The sequence below is a fragment of the Podarcis liolepis genome, assembly GCF_965112155.1.
Source record: "Podarcis liolepis genome assembly, chromosome: 4".
NCBI lineage: Eukaryota > Metazoa > Chordata > Lepidosauria > Squamata > Lacertidae > Podarcis > Podarcis liolepis.
In genome coordinates this window covers 33216581-33239613 of record NC_139558.1, presented here as the reverse complement: position 1 = coordinate 33239613, position 23033 = coordinate 33216581, and the positions used below count along the sequence as shown (strand labels likewise).

General features: G+C 40.4%; 2 protein-coding genes and 3 long non-coding RNA genes across 31 annotated transcripts in view; 2 read left to right on the top strand and 3 right to left on the bottom strand.

The window, feature by feature from the left end:
* Window positions 1-2503: 2503 nt before the first annotated feature.
* Window positions 2504-13547, bottom strand: LOC310706250 (inosine-uridine preferring nucleoside hydrolase-like). 2 transcript variants are annotated; one of them, XM_083501755.1, is made up of 6 exons: window positions 13476-13547; window positions 8532-8722; window positions 6178-6357; window positions 4354-4465; window positions 3377-3513; window positions 2504-2878 (listed from the first exon to the last, which is right to left on the bottom strand). In XM_083501755.1, exons 2-6 carry the CDS (start codon window positions 8709-8711, stop codon window positions 2528-2530), a joined length of 960 nt encoding a protein of 319 aa, XP_083357881.1. In that variant the 5' UTR covers window positions 8712-8722; window positions 13476-13547; the 3' UTR covers window positions 2504-2527. The 2 variants fall into 2 exon arrangements, with proteins under 2 accessions (XP_083357881.1, XP_083357882.1); XM_083501756.1 differs by lacking the exon at window positions 13476-13547 and adding an exon at window positions 10189-10295.
* LOC310706267 lies at window positions 5661-6170 on the bottom strand. Its single transcript, XR_014525787.1, has 2 exons — window positions 6031-6170; window positions 5661-5787 (listed from the first exon to the last, which is right to left on the bottom strand). It is a non-coding gene; the product is annotated as an uncharacterized lncRNA (long non-coding RNA).
* LOC310706261 overlaps window positions 10171-23033 on the top strand; it is a 32651-nt gene continuing 19788 nt past the window's right edge. The window contains exons 1-2 of one of the 4 annotated variants that reach the window (XR_014525776.1): window positions 10171-10306; window positions 11210-11297. This is a non-coding gene — a long non-coding RNA (uncharacterized lncRNA). Of the gene's footprint in view, window positions 10307-10370; window positions 10396-10440; window positions 10697-11209; window positions 11298-23033 lie in introns of those variants that run through there. The other 3 variants (XR_014525777.1, XR_014525778.1, XR_014525779.1) reach the window with 3 other exon arrangements.
* On the top strand, window positions 13696-20074 carry LOC310706270. The gene is made up of 2 exons (XR_014525790.1): window positions 13696-17434; window positions 17935-20074. It is a non-coding gene; the product is annotated as an uncharacterized lncRNA (long non-coding RNA).
* Window positions 18348-23033, bottom strand: part of INPP4A (inositol polyphosphate-4-phosphatase type I A) — a 100287-nt gene continuing 95601 nt past the window's right edge. For all 23 annotated transcript variants that reach the window (XM_083501676.1, XM_083501653.1, XM_083501656.1 and 20 more), the window contains one exon: window positions 18348-22598. In XM_083501676.1, the coding sequence (XP_083357802.1) occupies window positions 22466-22598 (133 nt within the window). In that variant the 3' untranslated portion in view covers window positions 18348-22465. The remainder of the gene's footprint in view (window positions 22599-23033) is intronic.

Genomic DNA, 23033 nt, shown 5'->3' with positions numbered 1-23033 from the left:
TGCCTAGGGAAGTGTGGTGAAACAGTGAGACTAAAATGTACAATGACAATATTTTGCTGCTGAAGTGCTATCTTGAAACTACTTCCTAATGAACCATATAAACTCCCCGGCAGTGTCCTTTCTGTGCAGGGAAAACAACCAAAAATGAGCTGGCAATGGAAACAATATTGCAAGGTCAGCAGGTTTTACAATAAATGCTGCAACGTAACATTCTTCCCTCCTTTTTCTTGATTTAGAAATAAGACTAAATTTTCTGTGCCGTAAGGGACTGGTTTTGGGGAACTAAGGAAGCTGCCTTGTTGAGAGTCGGGTCATCCGACAATCTAGCAGAGTGTTCTCTACACTGACTGGCAGTGACTCTCCATTGTTTCAGACCAGAATCTTTTTCCAGATTTACTTGGAGATACCAGGTATTGAACGTGGAACGCTTTGCTGCTAAGCTACAGTTCTTTTTCCAAAGCTGCAGTTGTAGATCGACAGCACCACCTTCTGGCCAAATTGTATTCATTGTTAGATACAAGGTAGTCTGTAAGCAATTTCTTTGAAATAGCAAGTCTTTAAAACAAGGTTTTGGGGAAAATATAAATTTAGTAAGAAAATCACTTACACTGTACTAATAGGCGACTATTTTGGAGGGTGGAAGGGAAGGGTTTTCTGCAAAGCATTACTCCTTTCCCCCAATTCCCCCGTGGTGGTTTTTAAAACTGGCTGCTTTGCCATAGAAGGAGTAATGGAGTGTAATGATGTTAATTTATATAATTATATCTTTAAAAGTTTGCAGAATGGTAAACAGCATCCTTCAGTACTCAAGAGAAATATGTATAGGACTACATGAGTGTAGAAATGAATTGATATTAAAGATTGTGGCCATATCACAGTGGGATGATGGAGCAGCGAGGGTGCCATCACTTTCCTATGAATCTCATGTACAGTAGATGACTATTGGGTTTAGGCCAAAGGCAGAGTTCCCTTTGAGGAATGACTAGAAAAGACACCATCTGCTCCAGGATCCTATTCCTCCCAGAACTTAGTGCACATTGTTTCCACTCCAGTCTGACCCAACAGAACTTCTAAGAATCTACAGCAAGTTATCAAATTACTTGGTACACACGCCACTATGTTGTTGTTCTTGCATCTTGCCCCGAGCAAATGGCACAAAAGCTAGCAGAGTTATTACGATGCACCAGTACAATCTAGAGAAAGTGGAGTGCGCTTTTCAATTTTTTAAATAGTATTTTATTAAATGTTTTAAAATGTGTGTGTGTATATGTGCATGAACACACACGCATATACAGACTTAGTTCAATATTTTCTACAATAAATTGACTCTATTAATCAGATTTGTAGATGTGGTTTATTAATTTAACTGTTTCAAAGAATTCTGTACACATGAACATAATGATTACAGCATTACAGTGGACGCCCGGGTGGTGAACGTGATCCGTGCGGGATGCAGGCTCGCAACCCACAGTGTGTGCAACCTGCAGTGGCGCATCTGTGCATGCGCAAAGAGCAATTCGGGTACTTCTGGGTTTCGGCGGTCCGCAACCCGAAAAAACGCAACCTGAAGCATCTGTAACCCAAGGTATGACTGTACTTTCCTTCTGTTAGTGCTGACGTAGCATATTCATGTAATTTATTTTCCCCTTGTGCTTCTAAATTAACTTAACAAAACTTTCCAGTACTTCACGTAGTTTATTCTAGTTGTGGCTGTTGCACACAAAAAAATATTGTGTAAAATAATTAGTGTGTGCTTTCTGAAAGTTAACGTAAATATTATTGGATCTAATGGCAAATTTATTCCTTGAAAGTAATTCTAAAACCATGCTTGTTTTTCTGTAGATTGTGCTCAGCGTGTGTATACTAATCTCACTGCTCCCTAATATAATTTTTGCCCGTTCTTTGCAGATAAATCAATATTAAATAACTAAGCATCTATTTCAGTCTACCAGACAACATGGGTTTTTAACGTTCTGAGGTAACTCGCAAGATGTCTTAAGTCCTATGGATTCTCTCTCAATGGTGCAAGTTCAATTTGGACCTTTCACAAGATTTTTTCAGCAATAGAGTCCATACAAATGGCAGCAGTGTTGATGCCTACCAACCTAATATTGCTCTGGCTATGCAATTGGCTTAGCTCCCTGCATTATGCCATCAGCTCACTCTTCAAATGGAGGCCAGTGTCATGAAATGAGCTATTTTAGAGCCAAATCTTGGGACTCCCAGAGGATGGGTATCTTTCACCCTCTTCCAGCTATATGTTCTGTGCTAGTAAAGGAGGCTGAAAACCCCTTGGTGGTGTGGCTTCTGGTTTTTGTTTGTTTTTGTCTTTTGTTGTCATGTAATTAATATACCACTTGATTGGTGTGTGTTTTTAAAAAAAATAAAAAATCAATAACCTCAATGTAATTTTAGGTATTGCAACAAAACCTGACTGGATAGCAACACAAGAAATCAGGATGCCCATTATATGTATGCTTGAGGAAGGAACTTCAGGAAGTCCTTATAACAATACAAATTATTATTATTATTTTAAAGCAGCTAGCAGAAGTGACTGGAACTTCCCTAAATCACAATTTTTCATTAGGAAAGTTTTGTTCTCCTTGTTCAGTTTGTTACTCCAGTCCACTACCATCATTCCTCTTGTTAGTGAACCTTTGAGCTCAACAGTTACACCAATTGCTGTGTATTCTGTTACAAAATTCTCTTCGATGGCAGCTGCCATAGCGTAGGAATCACATGGAACAAACCCTGACCGCCATTCTTTTTCACCTGGATTTTCCCCCAAGATTTTTGAGAATTCAAAAGAATGAGCAAATATTTTCTTCATGAACATAGCTTTCTCAGTTTTCTGGTTAACCCATTCATGGTAGAATTCCTGCAAAGTAAATAACAGTTTGGGCTTTTTTAAAAAAAGAGAACTATTCAAATGCATAAAAAGTTAAGTAAAAACTCCAGAATAAACATTATTGACCTTGACATCAGTAATGTTCCACAGGGAATTCACAGTGGCAAGAATTAATCATTTTAGCTCCCGATGGATGTATAGTCATGAGGATGGCAGATTTCTTAAATAAAATAGACTTGTCATATTCAATGTAGTTTTTTAAAAAATCAGTTACCAACTAAGTCATGTTCAGGGCAGACCCATTGAAACAGATGGACCTAAGTTACTCATGGTCACTCATTTCAGTGGGTCTATTCTAAACAGGACTAATGCTGGATACAACCCAGATGCAATCCTATACATGTCTGCTCAGAAATGAGAACCATTGAGTTCAATGGGGCTTACTTCCAGGTAACTACATATAGGATTGCTGCCACTTGATCAAGCTGAAACACTTGCCTAGATATTAACAGATCATTAATACCTTACCCAGGATAGTGGGCAGGAACATGTGAACTCCCATGATGCAATGTAAGTTGGGCAGGTGTACTCATTTAAGACAATGTAAGCAGCTTCTGGGTCTGTTGCAAAATTGAATTCTCCACAGACTGTAGTATTTCCTCTGGCTAATAGAAACAAAAAAGAGCTACTTTAGCTTTCTGTGGGACAATTCATTCAGTTTCTAACAGCTGCTTCCTACACAACAGCTCTTTGTTATTTGCCACAGGTGCAGGACAATTCCACCCCCGCCGCCAAACATGTACATTGTCATATGTGAACAAAAAGCCCATACAAACACATAAATTGCACCAATCTTAAAAAGGCACAGTCAGAGAGACAGAAGAGGCCGGAAGAATGTGGAATTCATGTGATGGAATGGTCTGTTTCAAGCAAAGGCACGAAACAAACTGACACTCCAAGGCAGGGAGACCCAGCGATTTCCTTTGGAGCTACATTTCCTGCGTTCAGATACTGGAAGGAGCACAATCACACTTGGAGGAGTCTCTAATGCCCAATTAAAAAAAAAGAGCATGTTTTCCATGGGGAAGCTGCAAGGCAAATGCAAAACCACTGAGACCCCACGTGGAGAAAACAAGGGACAAGTGGGAAACTGCTTGGACCCATGCTTTCTAGGCATGGAACAACTGGAAGTATGGACTAATGCATAGTTATTTCAAATGTCTCCAAAGTAGGCAACAAAATTCTCACACAAAAGAAAAGTATGCTGTCTTCAAGAATCATCAGGAGGATTTCTTGCAAATTCAATTGCTGAACCATCAAGGTAACAATCAACTAAGACAAAATAAGTACTTGAATGATGACTCAACATAACTTCTTGTTGCAAAACACTGAAACACAGTGTTCTGCAGGCAATAATATTCTTTAAAAAGCAGCTCACTTGTGAAATATTAAGAGAAAACAATTACATACAAACATGGCTAACAAGCCCTCTTGAAGTCATTTACCTTCGATATTTCCTCCCATGATGAACACATTTTTAAGTTTCTTAGGAAATGTTGGGTCCATTTTCACGGCCAGCGCTAAATTGGTCAAGGGACCAGTAGCAACTAGAGAAACCTATAAAACATACACAACAATTCATTGAAGTGACTTATTTAATAGTTGCGCTGTCTTGTGTTGACAACCCCTCTGTAGTTAAATAGTCCCCGCTGAGCTCCAGGAAAAAGACCTGGTCAGGGCTATATCTTTTTCTGGGCAGCTGACAACCGTACAATAATACCAAATAAGGAACTATGAGTTGAGAAATCCCAGTTCAAACAGCGCACACCCATGATCTCATATGCACATAGGAAGCTGTTATGACAGTGCTAAATTTTAAGGAGAATCAGGCACACTATGTCAATGCCCGATGACACAGAGCACCTTGTTTGCATACTTCTTGCCCGTTTTGAAGGGAGTCTGCTTTATCAGGTCTCTGTATGGAGCTACAGTTCCCATGAAGTGTCATTGCCATGGCGTGGACGGGAAATCTCGCTCTTCCACAACATGAGGATGGTGCCACCACCCTCTTCAGCCACAGAAGCCGGAGATGAGTTCATGTCTGCTAAATGCACTGAACGCTCCAAAAGCCCAGTATGTTAAGTATTATTAGCAGCATTATTTTCACTAGCAAAAACAACACAGCTGGGGCTCCAAGGGAGGGGTTAGGGTTGTATTTCTAAGGAAATACTAAGCTGTACACAAATTATACAATCGTCATCGCTGCAGAAGCATTGGTGACAGAAGGAGCAAAATACTATCGAAATTCCTTTTAGTGAGTCCACATGTCCACCACTATACAGCCCCTGTGCTAAATTTATTATGTATGGTTTTCCCTGCAGAGCCATATAGTCTCTTTCCTCCAGCCATTTCTTACCCACCCACACCACCAATACCTGAACCCATGTACTCCTTTCCTCTCCTTACCAAATAAAATCCATTTCCTCTTGGCCCATCTTCACCCACAGGGATGATTCTTAGAACCAAACTAGATCTGTCACTAACACACACACACACACACACACACACACACTCTCCGGTATATATATTCTAAAAATGTAAATATCAGCCACAGAAGGGGCAAGGGGTAACTATGCATACGTAACTATGCATACATAACTGCTAACTATGCATGAAGGGAACTATGAAAGAAGGGAAGTGGATAAGAGTACAGTATTTAAAATATAGTTAATTGAATTTAAGGAAACCAGTGTGTCGTGTAGAAATGAAATGTGATGGGAAACAGGGCAGTTCACTCAGTCTGTAAGGGGCATTTTTATTTTTGAAAGGGTTATGAAGACCAAGGAACTTTAGAGAAGCTAAACCCCCAAAGCACTGATATATGAGAGAGAAAAAACATTTAAAAGATATCAGAGTGTGCTCTATCTAGATGATCACCTCTCTTTTTTTCCCTTTTAAATAATATTTATTGCTTTTCCAACAATTTAAACACTACCAAAAAAAAGGACAATACAATACAATGCAAAAACACTACATAACACTAACACTAACACTGGTATCTGAAGAAGTGTGCATGCACACGAAAGCTCATACCAAGAACTAACTTAGTTGGTCTTTAAGGTGCTACTGGAAGGAATTTTTTTATTTTGACTAACACATAACACTAACACATAGATGATCACCTCTCACACAGAGTGATCTACTGCCAACTGCCCTCTGGAAAGGATCCTGCTAACTTTTTATATGAATCCACATGCTTTTGGATCCATGTCTACTTTGAATAGTAAAATACACTAGGAAGGAGCTGAATGAATTGTATATCATTTCACCTGATCCGGTCGTTCATTGACTATTCTTAACATTGCAAGCACAGCATGTTCTTTCTGCAGAAGCTCTAATCCTGGAGCGTTGGGATCTGGAACATCACCCAGTCCATCTTTTCCATGATAATCTGCCCCTTCCACAGGTCCACCAAGTATCGGAGATGAGGCACCAGGATAAACTGGAATCTATGCAAGATAATGACAACCATGTGATTTTAATTTTAAGACAAAAACCATTGATGCCGCCAAAATGAAATACAGATGTCAAATAGCTTTTATTGCCAACTAGTTAATCTGCTAGTCCCAGCTCCTGCTAACCTAGCAGTTTGAAAGTGCGTCAAAGTGCAATTAGATAAATAGGTACCACTCTGGCGGGAAGGTAAATGGTGTTTCCGTGCACTGCTCTGGTTTGCCAGAAGCGGCTTAGTTATGCTGGCCACATGACCCGGAAGCTGTCTGCAGACAAACAGCGGCTCCCTTGGCCAATAAAGCGAGATGAGTGCCGCAACCCCAGAGTCATCCGCGACTGGACCTAATGGTCAGGGGTCCCTTTACCTTTACCTAGTTAATCTGCAGGGGTTGGGCTTAGGCCAAACTGTGACTAAGGCTGTGTACACACTCCCATTTACTCTGCATCCAGTATGCTCCACTGTGGGTTTGGAAAGTGGTGTACACACGACATCAGCCACAATCCATATCTATCCTGTATCTATCCCATCATTTCTTATGGATTACTAAACTTTTATGTGTTCTTATCCAAACCAGCTTCAGTCCTGCCTGTGAATGCTGTACTACAAATTATAGAGTTGCAGGTGTCAATTTTACTCTCTCTCTCTCTCTCTCTCTCTCACACACACACACACACACACACACACACACACTATATGATCACATATTATGTGAGGGGTTCCATATAAGCAAAAACACGTGTACTCAAACTGTCATCTTGGAACTGCTCCTGTGTGAGCATCCCTAGCCTTCCAGAGCTGACAAGCTGAGCAGGCCTTGCCCCCCAAGCGAGGCAATAGCTTTAAAGAACTCTTTTCACACCAGTAACCCAAGTGGACCATGTGCAAAAAGAGCTTTTAAGTTCTCTGCCTTGCTGCTGGGTAGGAAGGCCCTCTTGGCATGCCAGTTCTGGGATATTGTGGGGCTGTCTGATCTCCTACGAGATCTCATGCAAGCATCCATAGCTTTTTAAAACAAAACAGTAGTAACTAAATGATGATAAGACCCTTTTGCATTTTCTTTGACAAGGCTTAATTAGATCTTACTGTCATGCGCAATTATTAGCATTCATTCTTTGCCTTTACCCACATGCATTTGACAAGCACTTTTTCTTTTCTTTTTTACGCAACTGAGATCTATCTTTATATCAGACTAGGGAAATAAGTGTCTTAAGGGGTTGTTGTTGTTTTTTAATCCTTCTCATATTGGAAGCCCACTTTACATCAGAACAGAAGGAATGACAAGAGCTAATCTTGAATCCAAGTGTAATCTGTGGAAAGGAACATATGTCTCCTGTCTTACATTTAGGGAACTGATGCATAGAACCCCCCTGCTCATGATGGCCACTTCTGTTTACTTTCTGTACCACAATCCTAATCACATTTAAAATCTTAAAATTCTGTTGCAAACAAGCTCCATTAATTTTAATGGGATGGAACAAAGTAAGTACATTAAGGATGCCTCCTTACATTGAAACCCTGATCACATTTACTTGGTAATAACGTCCACTGCAAACAATGAAATACAGACCTACCCACATCCAGGTAGTGATGCATGTTTTTGTAATAGCCACATGGATCACTATTAATAGAAGGCAGTAAACCATTAAGAGAAGCAGCTGCAATCGTTAAGATCACAGATGCAACCACATTTATTTATTTATGAATAATAATACTGATAAACCACCCGTTCATATAAAATATCAAGGCAGTGTGCAACAATTTATATGGCAACAAAAAAACAACCACCACAAGATACTATAATAAAACAATGCAGAAGAATCATAAATTGACTGATTCATCTTGAAAAAGTTTAATCGCCTGAAGAGGCCTGCCAGCATAAAAAGGTTTTCAAGAGATACCTGAAAATTAACAGTTGATGTTTACTGAATCTCTGGTGGAAGAGTATTCTACACCATGGGACTAGGAAAATTCAACGTGTGGCTTCTGGTTGAAGCCAGTTGGCTCAACCAAATGTTCTCAGTGATTGCCATTATGTGTAAAAATAGACACTACTTGGAAGCAAGTACAGTATGCATAAGATCAACTTATCTGTGTCTCATTTATGAATACCACATCATGACATCATAATGCAAAATTTGTTTGAAAGATTATTCAGCAGGAACAGATTACCTCAAGCTTGTTACAAATATGTAACACACGAAGTACATTTTGACATATATTTTCCAAGATGCTGTTTCCATAACAGCAAGTAATCCCCAGGACTTCGACATTGGGAGATGCCAGGGCCATCATAATAGCTTGAGCATCATCAACACCACAATCAACATCAAGCAGCAGAAGTTTCTTCATTTTAGAAATGCCTATGAAAAAGTAAAACAAATAATTTAAATAGACAAGCTTTGTATCATATTGACCACCAGACCAGTGGAACTGTGGTAACAGAGGGATGCTCATGCACACAAAACATACTTAGGAAGATCTACTACCCCTCCTCTCTGGTGTATTACGCTCAAGGGCATGGGGAAAACAAGTGAGACACCAAATGCCTCTCTCATCTTCACTCCACACTTAAACCAGGGCAGCAACAGGATCACAACCAACCCTAGTCCACTTGGCAAGAAGCTAAATATTGGACAGCTGTCTCTAAATGTATGGTGGTTGTCAGCTTATCACAAGTGCAAAAATGCTTGGACTTCATTCACTGTCACCACGAGAGGCGCTTAGGTTTTACACTTTGTCCAATAGGATTCTATGCTTTAGAGGATGCATAATCAGTAGAATTCCAGGAGTGCAGTGCAGCTTTCCCCCATCATAACTGTGCTCTGTTTTGAAGTGAACTGAATGAATGAACAGGTGACTATTACTGGATCTTTTTTTAGTTTTTCAAATTAGATTTTCAGTTATGCAATAAAGAGAGAAGCAATATATACAACAGACAAAGGAAAGAACACAAAAATAACCCCAAGACAGAATGGAGATGAGATCCAGAGCTTACTGAGATTGTCTCTCCAACTTTGTGCACCTGCCAACTTGAGAAAACCTTCCATGCAACTGAAGGGTGGTCTCTAGTCTGCAAAACGTACGTCATGAACAATTTGTTTCATTATCTAAGCTGCAACAATATTCTGCAGTTACTGTATTGTAATAACGACGCTGGGTTAATACACATTCCTGTTGTTGCAATGCTGCGTTGCTAAGCTGCTTTGAGCACATCTCCTTGAGAAAGAAGCAAACAGCTTAAAGTACCGTAGTAACAATGATGACGAGGACGAAGATTACAGGGAGTAACTGTACTTAATGGATTTTCTGCCTCTTATGCAACTGTTGCACGGCATCAGGGCAAAATGCAACAACGGCAGAGATAACGTGGAAATTGACCACGATGCAGTATAAAGCAATATATAATTGAGACAAGTTGGTTATGGTCTTTAAAGATACGGTATTTTGCGTTTAGCTGGTTTTTTAAAAATCCGTCGTTCATTTACTTTAGCAAACTCGGTTACAAATATTGCTTTACAGAAAAAAAATACTATTTTTCTGTAAAATGATGGGGGTTTTATTTTGGGGGTGGGGGCAGACCTGAGTGGGTTAAAAAGCAAAAGCCAGGACAAACATTTGGACAAAACGTCCCAGATGGGGAAAACGTGGCCGCCTGCATGCCAATAAATTAAACAGCCTGCAGGTGTGAGCGAGCGAGCACGTGGCCAGGACCACCTTCCTTCCAACCCGGCTGCAGGGAGCAACGTCGGGGGCGGGCTCTTTCTCCCCCGACCCTCCAATGAATAGCGGGCTCCTCTGTTTCACGGCCCCCGCCCTCGCCTCCTACCTGCAGTGAGAGAGCGGCCGCGGTTCACTCTCGTTGTCGCGCGCCGAAAGGCCTCCCGCTGCTCCCGGAGAGGCAAGCTGGCCAATCAGGAGCCGCTTCGTCCACGAGTTCGCGCGAGGTGAGAGGGACAGGGGAGGGAGGGTGGTCGGCGCCGTTGCTATGGCAGCCGCGGCCTAAGCTGTGGAAGGCAAGCGCTCGCCTCAACGCGTAACGGCTTTTTCGCCGTGGGGAGGAGGGATAGGGGCTGAAAACGCATAGCCTGGGGTGGAGGAGAGGGGGGGGGGCCGTCGAGGTCTTCCCTGTTCAGGGAAGTTTTTAATGTGTGACATCTTAGTGTATGTTTGGTCTTTGTGGAAGCCGCCCAGAGTGGCTGGGAAAACCCAGCCAGATGGGCGGGGTACAAATAAATTATTATGCCTGTGTGTGTTGCTGGCGGCAGCCGGGGTGGGGTGGGGGTCTCAATTGGGACGACGGTCGTGGCCTGAAGCAGAATGTCGATAAGGTGCAGGTGGTTATCTTTGTCCCCTTGCGCTGGGGGGGGGGGCAGTAAGTTGCAAATGTAATAATGGAAGCAGCACCTGTAGCTTCGTGAGTAATAATGAGCAGCTTGTTCAGCCAGAAGCTATATCTGTGAAATGAGGAACTTTCTCCATTTTTTAATTCGTGATCATTCCGTCCCCGCCACAGCCCATGTTGAGTCCTCCACATCACCTTTCCAGAGTTGCTGCTGCAGCACACTCCTCTTCAGGGCGTGCCAACCCGAAGTTAGAATTAGAGAGCGTTGGAAGGGACCCCGAGGGTCATCTAGTCCAGCCCCCCCTGCAATGCAGGAATATATGCAGCTGTCCCATACAGGGGATCGCAGAAAGCATGCACTATGGAAAGGAAGTATCAGCTTGAAGGTGTGTGCTTTTTTTTTTTTTTTAATTGCTGGAAGATGAGTGGCATATTTCCGAATTCTAGGGCTATGTTCATAGAACAGACTCTAGACTCCTGAAATGATTCTTTTCTTTTAAATTAGATGCTGTAGAGAACATATTCCATCTTTGACCCACCACTGGCACCCCAGAATGCTACTAGAAGTAAAAGCAGCCACCAGACTCCTGCAGGTGAGTAATACCTGGGCACCTTTGTTTGTCAGTGTGTCCCTCCTTTTGCCACACTCCCTTTTTTGTGCTGAAATACAGCAAAGTAGCTTACGAGTCATTATTAGCTCCATGGCTACCCTGCCCCTTTACAAAATGACATGCTTGCGCTGAAAGCAAAAAATATTATGTGACCTCTGTGATTGTTGAAGTTTGATGTTTGTGTCGTTATGGTGTGTGTTGCAAGCCTATTATACACCTTTAGGCGCCAGGCAAAAATGTTCCTCTTCAACCAGGCCTTGGGCTGATTAACATCCTGTACCCTTTTAAATATTTGTGGGGGGAGGGGTGTTATTGGTTTGTGGTTTGTGTTGTTGTTTCTATTGTGTTTTTATGTTGTATTTTGTTGTTGTGAACCGCATTGAGATCTACAGGTGTGTGTGTATACAGACTGTATACAAATATAATAATAAATAATAATAATAAATTAAACAGTAGCTGCTTGGTGATAGGTTCTGGGGGGAGAGATGATCTCTGGGAGAATTTATTGGGCAGCTCCTTGGTCAGGTAACTTCTTTCTGATTGGTCTGGGTGGCAGCAGACTCCAATTGTCCAGCAGTTTTATGGTTGGACATTAACTATTGGTTAAGGACAGTTGAACTTTGACAGAGGAGTTGAGGAAGCTGGTGTGAGGAGAAAAGCTAAGGCCTGAATATTAATACTCTGTTATTACTACGCATCTGGTGAAGTTAAGGAGAAGGGAGCCGGTGGATGAATTGGTCTGAGAAGCTGCCCTATATAAAAATCTTAACAGAAGAGCATGATACAAGTGGGTTTTTAAAAATTGGCTAAACTGTCCAAGGAATCAGAAGTACAGTGGTGCCCCGCAAGACGAATGCCTCGCAAGACGAAAAACTCGCTAGACGAAAGGGTTTTCCGTTTTTGCGTTGCTTCGCTAGACGAATTTCCCTATGGGCTTGCTTCGCAAGACGAAAACGTCTTGCGCTTTTTTTTTAAAGCCGCTTGAAGAGGCGCAGTTGCGACGGACCGTGCTTCGCAAGACAAAAAACATCGCAAGACGAAAAGACTCGCGGAACGAATTCTTTTCGTCTTGCGAGGCACCACTGTACAACCAAAGGAGCTTAGGGTTTCAGAGGCAGATTATACCCATTGGTTCTCCAGGGTTGTGGGTGTATTTGGCTGGGGTGGAGGTTTAGGGAATTTGGCCTGAAGGTAAAAGCAACTGCTAAAATAGGCTGGTGTCAGAAACTGTCGTCAAGTGCCTTTAAGTTCCCAATATAAATAACAGTATATCTGGTCATTCAGATCTTCCAATGAGGTCTTCCTGGTTGCATTGCAACCTGCAGAGGTCCCTCTTGTTGTGGTGCCCAGCCTATAGAACGATCTCCTCTCAGAGATAAGGCAAATACCTCATGTTTTGGGAGTTTAGCACTTGCTAAATACTTTTTATTCTAGATTTGCTGGCTATTAATACCTGCGTATTGAGTTTATCCTATCTTTGTTGCTGTTGTATTTATTTTATTGTTTTATTGTGAATTGCCTTGGGATATTTTTATGAAAGCTAGTTAATAAAATATTTAAATAAACACATCTGAAATCTGCCCAAGCTTTTGTCTTGATGGTATAGCTGACAAAGTGTATTCTAAAGCCATCTAAGTTTCCTGTATTACTCATTTTCTTGGGTTAAATGTATGTGTAATGAGATTTCCTAGAGATATAAATAACCCACCTTCAAAGCTGATTCTGCAGCACACACAAAATTATATCTTGGTTCATTCACTACTTTCCCATATTACAGTTCTTTGTTTAGGGAAAACATGACCTATTAATAGCTGACAGTAGTATTACAATACCTCTATATTTTAGGATGTAATATTAATCTGGGAGCTTATAAAGCCCAGAAACGATATACTCCACAGTTTATTATGGTTGAATTATTACTATTATTGTTGCATTACCTTCATGAATTATTTTTTTAAAAAATTTTTTGCCTCAGAGCTCTATCAAACACACTTAAACTGAAAATTATATACTTGGTGATACAAACCAGACATCAGATCCACATAATGACATATGGTACTGTGTAACAGTCAAGTGTTTTTTCTCTTTCCCACCCACTCTGCTCAGCACATTATCTTTTCTTTTCCTCCCGAAAGCTAAACTTAAAATGTGTGTTCTTACCTGGTATTGGTGAAATTCTTTTCAGGCTGATGTTTGATTGCTACCTTCTAACCCAGTGGAACTTGACCTGAGCTAACACATTTTATAAGGGCTTGTAAGTTAATATTTACCACTCACATAATAAACAGTAGGGTTATATTAGGTCTCCTCAACAATTGGAGAGAAGTGATGATATAAATCACTCAAAATTAATAAATAGTCTTAGGGCCAAACTACATGCTCTATTGGATATCCATTACTGGATTTCCTGATTTGGCACTGAAAGCATTGCACTATAAATCAGTGTGTGTGAGAGTAGTATTTCCAGTTGTTTAATAAGCAATCCTTCTTCCCAGGGGACTCTGGAAACTGTAGATCTTTGAGGGGAAGGGGGTCTCCTAGTAACAAACTACAGTTCCCAGGGTTATTTGCAGGAAACCATGATTGTTTAAAGTGGCATAATACTTCTTTAAATGTATAATGTAGATGGGGTCTAAAAGCAAGAAAAAAAAGGGGGGGAATCAGGAATATATGATCTCATGGACTCCTTACAGCACCCAAGAAGCAAAACACGTAGAAGAACTAAGGGTATGACTAGTTAATGGATCTGATATGAAGTCAATCAATAGGGCAAAGTCTATTAGTACAACTTTATTAGTTGCCCAAACTTGGTAGTATGAGAAGGAGGCTTGCTCCATTTTAGCATTTAACCCTGTCAAAATAGATAGGCAACTGTACACACCCTTCTAGAAAGTTATATTTTATTACTCAGAAGGGCAAAGAAAAATATGTAGAGGCATTAGATATTCTGCAACAGAAAACGCATGGAATCCTGGTATTTACCTTGGCTAGGTAAAAAAGAGCTACCTGTCTAATTGATTCTTCAATATAACCATAGGGAGACTTCCTCTGCCTTCCCTGTCTCAGTTGGCATCCCTCAGGGACCTGTTCTTTCTTTATGCACTTTCTCTGTGTGCTGTCATAAAATCCTATGGCTTTTGGTATCACCTGCACAGGATATCTGCCATTGGAAATATAATGTTTATCTTTCATGTTTTTATTAAAAGCCATACATGCAAGTAAAATCAGACAGTTCTCTGTGTCCAGAAATGTGTATAAAATGGATTTTCCAAATAGCTAGCCAGCATTCCTGTTGAGCAGCTCATTGCCTGATTAGAGCATTGTTTAGTGAGCTACTTTGACATCAATTTTTCTTGAATGCCTTGCTAATGTTAATATTTATCATGTTGTGTGGTATATTTATCTTACCACCACTTTCTTTTTTGGATTAGGATTATATTTTGTTCATTAAAAAAATAAACTCTGCTTTCTCTCAGATTTGTTCCCATGGAATAGAGATGTGTTCCCATAGATAATCTGGTGTTTCAGTTTATCGTGTAGAGACATTTTCTTTCTTTTGAGTGACGGCTGTTTTGTGAGCTGTTTAAAGGCTTTGACATGTTTTAGGTCCCAAATGGGAGTTTAACACTTGGAGTCTAACCCTCAGTTCATCTGTTGCCTAGACTGCGGTAACTTTCTCATTGCTGTCCTTCCATTCTCTCATCTTGGTTTCCTCATCCAGCACTCTCTTGCCAAGATCATTCACATCTCTTGTTGCTTGGTCATTTCATTCTTATCTATGCAATAATAATGTAAAAACCTCATAGTGCAGTCCCCATTGGAGAATTTGTAGTGCCTCATCAAAGTTCTGTACCATTTTCCTCTCAATATTTTCCCACCCCCACTTTATTCAAAGTTTTTTTTTAAAAAAAAATTTAATTGATTTTCTTTTCTCAAAACAAGTATTCAATATCATTGCTGAACATACATTTTCCAATTTCCCCCCTTCCTGTTGATTTCTCTCAAATACCATTTCTGGTTTATTACATCAAATGATACATTCTGCTGTTTATATACAGTATTATGTTATCACATTGTTATACTTCTTGTTCTCTGTAAATAAAGTTGTAGCTGTTTATTTAAATCCTGCCAACGAGACCATTTCTTTCTGTTGTTTCTGCAAATATATTGTAAAGAGTTCCTATTCCCATTGCAGAGTTTAGCAAAGTTAATGGACAAACTGCATGAAAAAGACAATAGTGACTTTGAATAAGAATGGGAACACTTTATTCAAAGTCTGCCATTGTTTAAAGCAGTGTTTTTCTTTCAGCATCACTCCCTTCATTGTACTTAAGACTTCTCCCTCTTCCATTCCTCAGCTGCCTCATGTGTGAGAAAGAATGTCAAGCCCTCAAATGTACCATAGTACCTTTCTGCAATGTATTTCCCCCCCACTTCTGATATCATTTGTTGTTTTCAACATGAATTTCCAGATTCAGTGTGTAATTTAGAAGGGATGTTTAATTAACAAGCAAACATCCATATATGTACAACATCTAATAACTGGGCCCATAGCTGAATAAGCTAACTGGCAGACTTGCTCTTCTATTCATCTTAAAGATACAGTAACATATATCAGCTTGGGGTATGTGTGCAAAGGGCACTGCAGTATAGGAGGATCAGGATGGAAATGGGGGTGGTCTGTGTGCAGAGGTGAGTTGAGAAAAGTAAGGAGGAGGGTGAAGGGAAAAAGGAGTGAAGGGGAAATTGGGGGTGCAAAGGGGCTTGCAAAAAAGGGGGCAATAGAAGGCATAGGAATGGGGGCTGAACATGAAAGCCATGATCATGACAGCATCTGAAGAATAGAAGGGGATGATGGCTTCATAACTGGGCAGAAAATGAAAAGGGTGCTTAGTAGTTGCAATGTGTGGAAGGAGGTAGATGCAGGGAGTTACCAGGGATGTGTGCGTGAAAATGAGTACAAAGCAGGGCTGTGGAACAGGAAAGTGACTTTAGAAAGTGGTTTGGGAAAGTGAAAAGTGAGCTTAATAGTTGCATGGGAAGGGGGTTAATATGGGTAGAATGGCAGTGGGTTGGTGAGCAGTGGACAGAGACACAGCCCCTCATATATGTCCATGTTTGTGGCTTTCGGTCCTCCATTGTCACCCCTTCAGCCATCCAGAGGTTTTCTGCTCCTTCAGAAGATTCCACCCCCTTCCCCTTTGCTGGCCTGCATCCTCAAAATCCACTTATACGAAGCCTTTGGTTTAGCCCCCTGGTTACCATGCCACATTACAACTAAGCCTGTAATCAAGTCTTAAGTATGTGTACCCAAAATCACATTCTTTCCTGGTTTGCGTTAAAGTGAGTTCCATGTCAAATTTTTGATTGTAAGACCATGAGCACTGCCATAGCCATACATCTTGCTAGTGCTATATAAATAATACTTTATGCAGGACCAAAGGCTTGGTATACCAGTGGACTTTTTTTACTCCCCCTTAGATTATTAGATCAGCAACCCCTTGTCATATACTATGTAACACCGAGTTCCCTTAAGTTCAGAAGTGGTTTGCTTTTTTTGGTGGGGGGTGGGGGAGGCTGCTGTTTGATAAACATAAAATGTATGGCCTTATATCCGAAATCTCAAATCCCTTAAATTATAAATCATTCTATACCATCTCTGCAATATATTGTACCAAACAGCATCTTTAGCTTATATTCATTGTAAGCCACACAAAGATTTGGCCCTATATATACTGATAAAAAATAAAATGTCTATTTGTCCTTATTAATAAATAAAGGCACAATAGTAGGACCACCTTTATCAACAATAAAAACAAATCTTTAAATAAAAAATTAAAACAAAATGCAACCGCTTGTAGGCAGTTACACTGAGAGAGAGGTATAGGGATACTGATGTACTGAACCCACACTAGCAGGTGACCATACTTTCATTAAAAGAAAAAAGGGGGGGATGGACGGGTGAAAGAAAGGTACACATCTAAGCAATTTCTCTGAAATTTCCACCCATGTATTTAGCCTTTGAGCAAAGTCAGAGCTGCGATTGATGAGTGAGTTGTTTGGATACTAGGCGACAGAAATAGGAAAAGGGATGGGGAAAACTGCAGTCTTTTAGGACAGTGTTTCCCAACCGGTGTTCCGCGGCACACTACTGTGCCGTGAGACACCGGCTGGTGTGCCGTGGGAGGGAGGCGGGCGAGTCGGGCGGCGAGAGGCGGCGGCGGCGGCGGCGAGGATCCGCGTCGAGCCGGGGGCGGCTCCGCGGTGGTGGTGCCGAGCGGCGGGGCAGCTCGCGCAAAAGGGAGGAGCGCGAGACAGCGGAGGAGGAGGAGGCCGGCATGTCCGGGCAGCAGCAGCAACAGCAGCAGCAGCAACTCCCGGCGACGGCTCCTCCTCCGCCCGCTATCGCCGCCGCCGCCTCAGCTGCCCTCGCTCTGCTGCCTCCTCCCACCCCGGCAAGGGGAAGGAAAAAAACGTTCACTTTTGTGCGTCCCCCCCCCCCGCGTGACGCTGCGCGCTGACGTCACGGGGCGGGGCTTTAATGGTGGTGTGCCGCGAGATTTTTTTCCGGTAAGCAGGTGTGCCGTTGCCCAAAAACGTTTGGGAAACACTGTTTTAGGACCTCCATGGATTAATAATTATTTTATATATACCCTGGCCATCTGGTTGGTTTGCCGTAACCAACGGATCTATCCAGGCCCGCTACCCTTGGAATATGTGTTGCTTTTTCCTAGCAACCAGGATGCATATTTCCAGGGTGGTTGTACCCCCCTAGAAGTTATATTTTGGGACCCTCCATTTGCAAAAAGAGAACATAGATTTGCACATGCAAGTTGCATGCAAGTTTGCATCCTCTTTTGCAAGTGGTCAGAGGTCCCAGTCCAGATACAGTGTACTGGGCCCAGAAAATCCAGACACCCCTGCTAGTAGGAAAACCCTAGAAAGTATAATATAATAGAGGTCCTAAAGCCTTGAACGTTGCAATGTATTTTATCTTTTTTTTTTAATGAAACAAAAATACTAATCTCAGCATTCTTGTCAGTTCTTTATTATTATTTTATCCCTAGACTAGCACATTTACAGCATACATGGATTGGAAGAATTGACTATATAAAACAGTAATCATATGTTTATGGTATATTAATACTGCCCCAAAACAAATAAATAAAATAAACTTTTCAATGCACCAAGCTTGGCAAATACAACTGTGTTGAGACAAAAACAGTGCTCTATTTTACAATAGCTCTACATACATAAATGAAACCCAAAAGGCAACTGTGCTGTGGGTGTTTTAATAGAACAGAGACAAACAGACTTAGCAGCAGTTTCTTTTATACCCCTTTAGTAGGTTTCATTTCTAAAATGTACTAAAAAAATTAGTTAGAACTTCATGTTATAGTATTCCTTAAGAATGCCTTTTCTGTGCAATCTGCCACTCAAATAAAACAATTAAATGAAGTTTCCTAATATGGATTTATGTTTTCAGAGTTTTCCATTTTTCATTAAGCTCTATTCAGTTTGTCCTCAATGGAATCCTATCTATGCATATGTCAAATTGTCTTTATAAAATATTACATGGACAAAGTTGATCTACATATTGCAAACAACCCAAGGATAATCAGAATATTGAATCCCTTTTCTATAATTAATGCAGTACTATAGCTTGGTATCTTAAAAAAAGTGAGGGGTTCAAAGGACACATATGAGGAGTTTGGAAATTCTACATATAAGTATTGCAATGCTAGATAATGCATTTCTATCCACAGAGCCTCACCAAAGTGAATGAAGCATTGTAAAAACAAACAATTTTCCGTAGTGTAATTCAAGTAGGCATGTAAAATAAAGGCTCACTGTTATTTAGAGGGGGCATAGCTAAAAATAGCTAGAAATCTGATCCTGAACATTTATACTAGCCAATCTGGCCTAAAGTTTCAGCTTCCCTTTCCCATTAAAAGAATGGGGAAATACACCCTATGGCTCCAAGAGATGGCTGACAGTATTCTGTATGTTGTTTTCTAAAAACATTGCTTGCCAAAGTTTTAGAGAATCGTTAAATTACTGAAATCTTTTCAGTAGCCCTTCCTCCAAAGCTGAAAAATAATAACTTAAGTGTTTAAGTACATGATTAATATGTACAAAAAATACACTGAGTGGTGAACATAAAATAAATACAAAATAATGCACATTTATGCTATATCAGGATGAGTTTTCCCAATAGTACAGTTTCAACATGGACCAAAAACGTTTACACTTGGTGCAGAGTTCCGAGGTTAAACATGTTACATAGCATTCACAACACTGAAACTGCAAACAAGGCTGAAACAGCGATAAAAGACTAGTTCACCAAAATCATGATTAGTGCAAAATCATGACTAGCACATGTAACAACACAGCTAAGCCATCAAACTGCAAAAAGCAAATAGTATAACATAAAGTCTGTAGGTCTAGAATAAACAATGAAAACCTTTGCGAAATTAAAGTGCAAATATAAATAGCTGGGAGAAGTAACACAAAATTGGAAAATGTCCCATGTATACCGGTTTCTTATTTTGTGGAGAATAACTGAACCACATTTCCCATTTCCATTATAGGGCCCATGATCCTAAAACATAGTTATTATACATAAACACCACTAATTTCAGTAGACTTTAAAAGTGTAGATGTTTGTTCTGGGTTACAGTCTTAGTATGAAAATGTTATAATGGCTATTATATACTGGATTAAACAACTCTACAGAAGATTAAGTATGACATGATTTTTTGTACTGGTGCAATCAATTAATATTCATAAGTGTCTTTCTAAAGGGTAGTTTTGTTAATAGCGGCTTTTCATATGAACATCTCCCATTGGAAGACAATGGTCCAGTTCAGACATAATTCTGAACCACAATTTAGCATTATGTGAACAAGCAGCAGTGTCTCTCAAACTGATACACTCCTATCTCCTCTTTCATGTGCTCCTCCTCCAGGGTAGCCCAAGGAGGAGAAGAGATGCATCAACTTCCTGCCTTAAACAGAAGTTTGAGGAGTAGCTTGGAAACTTCCACTTCCTGTCTTTAACAATCAGCAGTTTATTGTTCTGTCCGAAAGGGATAAATGGTTAGCTTAAACTAAGATTTGTTGAGACAAGCCAGTACAGTGGTACCTCGGGTTACATACGATTCCGGTTACAGACTCCGCTATCCCAGAAATATTACCTCGGGTTAAGAACTTTGCTTCAGGATGAGAACAGAAATCGTGCTCCTGCGGCACTGCAGCAGCAGGAGGCCCCGTTAGCTAAAGTGGTGCTTCAGGTTAAGGTTAAGAACGGACCTCCGGAACGAATTAAGTACTTAACCTGAGGTACCACTGTATCATAAACTATGATTTTGGCCAGACTTGTTTCAGTGAACCATAGTTTAAACTAACTGTTTGTTCCTTTGAGGCATAACAATCATAGGAGCCGACTCCTAGTTCCCTCCCCCCCCCAATAAAATATTTGAGGGGGCTGGGCCCTCCCAAAGTTGATGGGCATTGCCATTCAAATGGTGTGCATGTGCCTATCACGTGATCAATTATGTGGGGCAGGACTTGCCTGGGCCCCCAATATTTTATTCAAGTTGGCACCCCTGATAACAATAAACTGCATCTGGTTTAAAAAGAAGAAGTTCCCAACTCCTCATCAAAGTTGTAATTACGGAGGTGTGAGCCTAAAGCTCATTCACATAACACTGAACCATGGTTTAGTGTTACACCCATACCAGTTCAATGCGTAGCCTTATCATCAATGAATTATGGGTTCATGAGAAACATTTGGCTTTTGTGTAAAACAATGATCTGAAAGTAGGAATCCCTTATGTACTTCATAGTTTTCATTACCTGTGGGCTGTATTTAACTATTAAGGGGAGTAGACTCACTGAAATTAGTGGGTCTAAGTTAGTCATGGCCTTTAATATCAATAGCTCTACTCCTAGTAAAAGTTAAATACAATACAGTAAAAATATTTGAAACGCTGAAGACAGAGAGGAAAGTAAGGAACCACCAATTCCAAATGGTTAAAGTGCATCTAATTCAGTCCTAGAACCAGGCTGTAAATCCAGCAAGCATACTTGGCAAAAGGCTTGCAAACATCGAACAGCTGCTTCCACAAGTGAAGTTGTATAATATCGTCTTGTGCATGAAAAAGGAGAGAGAGCGCGCTTCTGAATATTTGTCTTCCACTGAATGGCATTGCTGTGTGCAGTAAGCTGATGGATATAAACAGAAAGAGGTGCAAACTGAAAGAGGTTGGATGCCTCTGATGATGCAGATATGCAGAGGATTCAGCCTCCTTGGCACTTCAGAGGCCAAACCAGAATGCACTTTCGTATCTAATTTACAATGCCAGCCAGTTTAGAATGTGAACCTTGTCTTTTGAGTCCTCTGCCCAGAGCACTACTAGTCACGTTAACTATTTTGCCATGTGCAACTCTCTCTTCCTTGAGCCTACTTTTCAAAGGTATAGAACTGTAAAATTTCTAAAGACAACTGAAAGAATCATGGGTCCAGTCCAGTTTTTGATCTGGGCTTTGTGTCAATTCCTGATGCTGTACAGTACACACCACTTATATGATAGTGTCCTACATAAAGGAAAACATTTTAAGGTCCTGGCATTTATATTACTGTGCTGCACTGTCTTAAAAACTGAGTTTTAGCTTCTCCTGCACAACAATGCTCCTTATAACTTATCAAACTGCCTCACATCCAATTCATTTACTATTTACAGAGTCTGAGGTTTTTTAAAAAAGTATTATATGAAAGTCTTAATCTCAAATCAAATCAGTATAAAAAGATGTGTGAAACAGCTGTCTAAACTTCATTCATAAAATCATCAACAGTCCAGGAATTACCTTTCTTATTTAGGCATATAAGTAAGAAATCAATGGAACAAGCATCTTACATACACTGATGGCTAGTTACATGAGCAGACAGTCATCACATTTTCATGTTATAAGGGGTCAGTAAATAATATTTTTCCTATGGAATCCAATTTAATAAAAGTACATGCTTGGTATTAACTAGTGAAACGTACAAAAAATTGTTTCTGACATTGTTGTCAAAGTTCATATACTAAAATTGAGTGTATCCACATTTCTTTTTAACGGAACAACTAATTACAGGACAGAGTAATCTTATGATTCAACTTTTCCATAAGTTCCTTCAGGAGGCCTGTAATACTTGGGGAAAGCCTTCAGCTGCAGGGAATTAAATGCATACTTGCGACATCCAACATTCTTCATTGTATTTTCTCTTCGACAACCCTCACTGGGAAAGAGAGACAAGCACAAAAAATGACAGCAGTAAAAACAAAAACAAAATGAACAATTATTTTAGACAATAATGAGGTGAACTAGTTAGTTCATAGCATTGAAATACTTGAACAGGTGCTTGAATAATTTGCCATTGCAAATTTAAAAGCAGTGGATCACTAAACAGTGCAGCTCTGAGGCACGTGAAATAGAAACATGCAGTGTCTAGTTGCTAAACTTGCAATTCTAATAAGCAGTAGTGTAACTAGTTGCAATGCAACTGATCTCTGCAATGTTCCGAAGTATTTCATGGCACATATGCTGTGCAGTAATAAATGCTTTTCAACAACAACAATTTCCTGCATATCAGTTTAGCAAGGGCTTTGCTCAAGGTTACCATGACTAGATAATTTGCTATGCACAGTAGGAGCGGTTGGGGGAGAGGAACTTA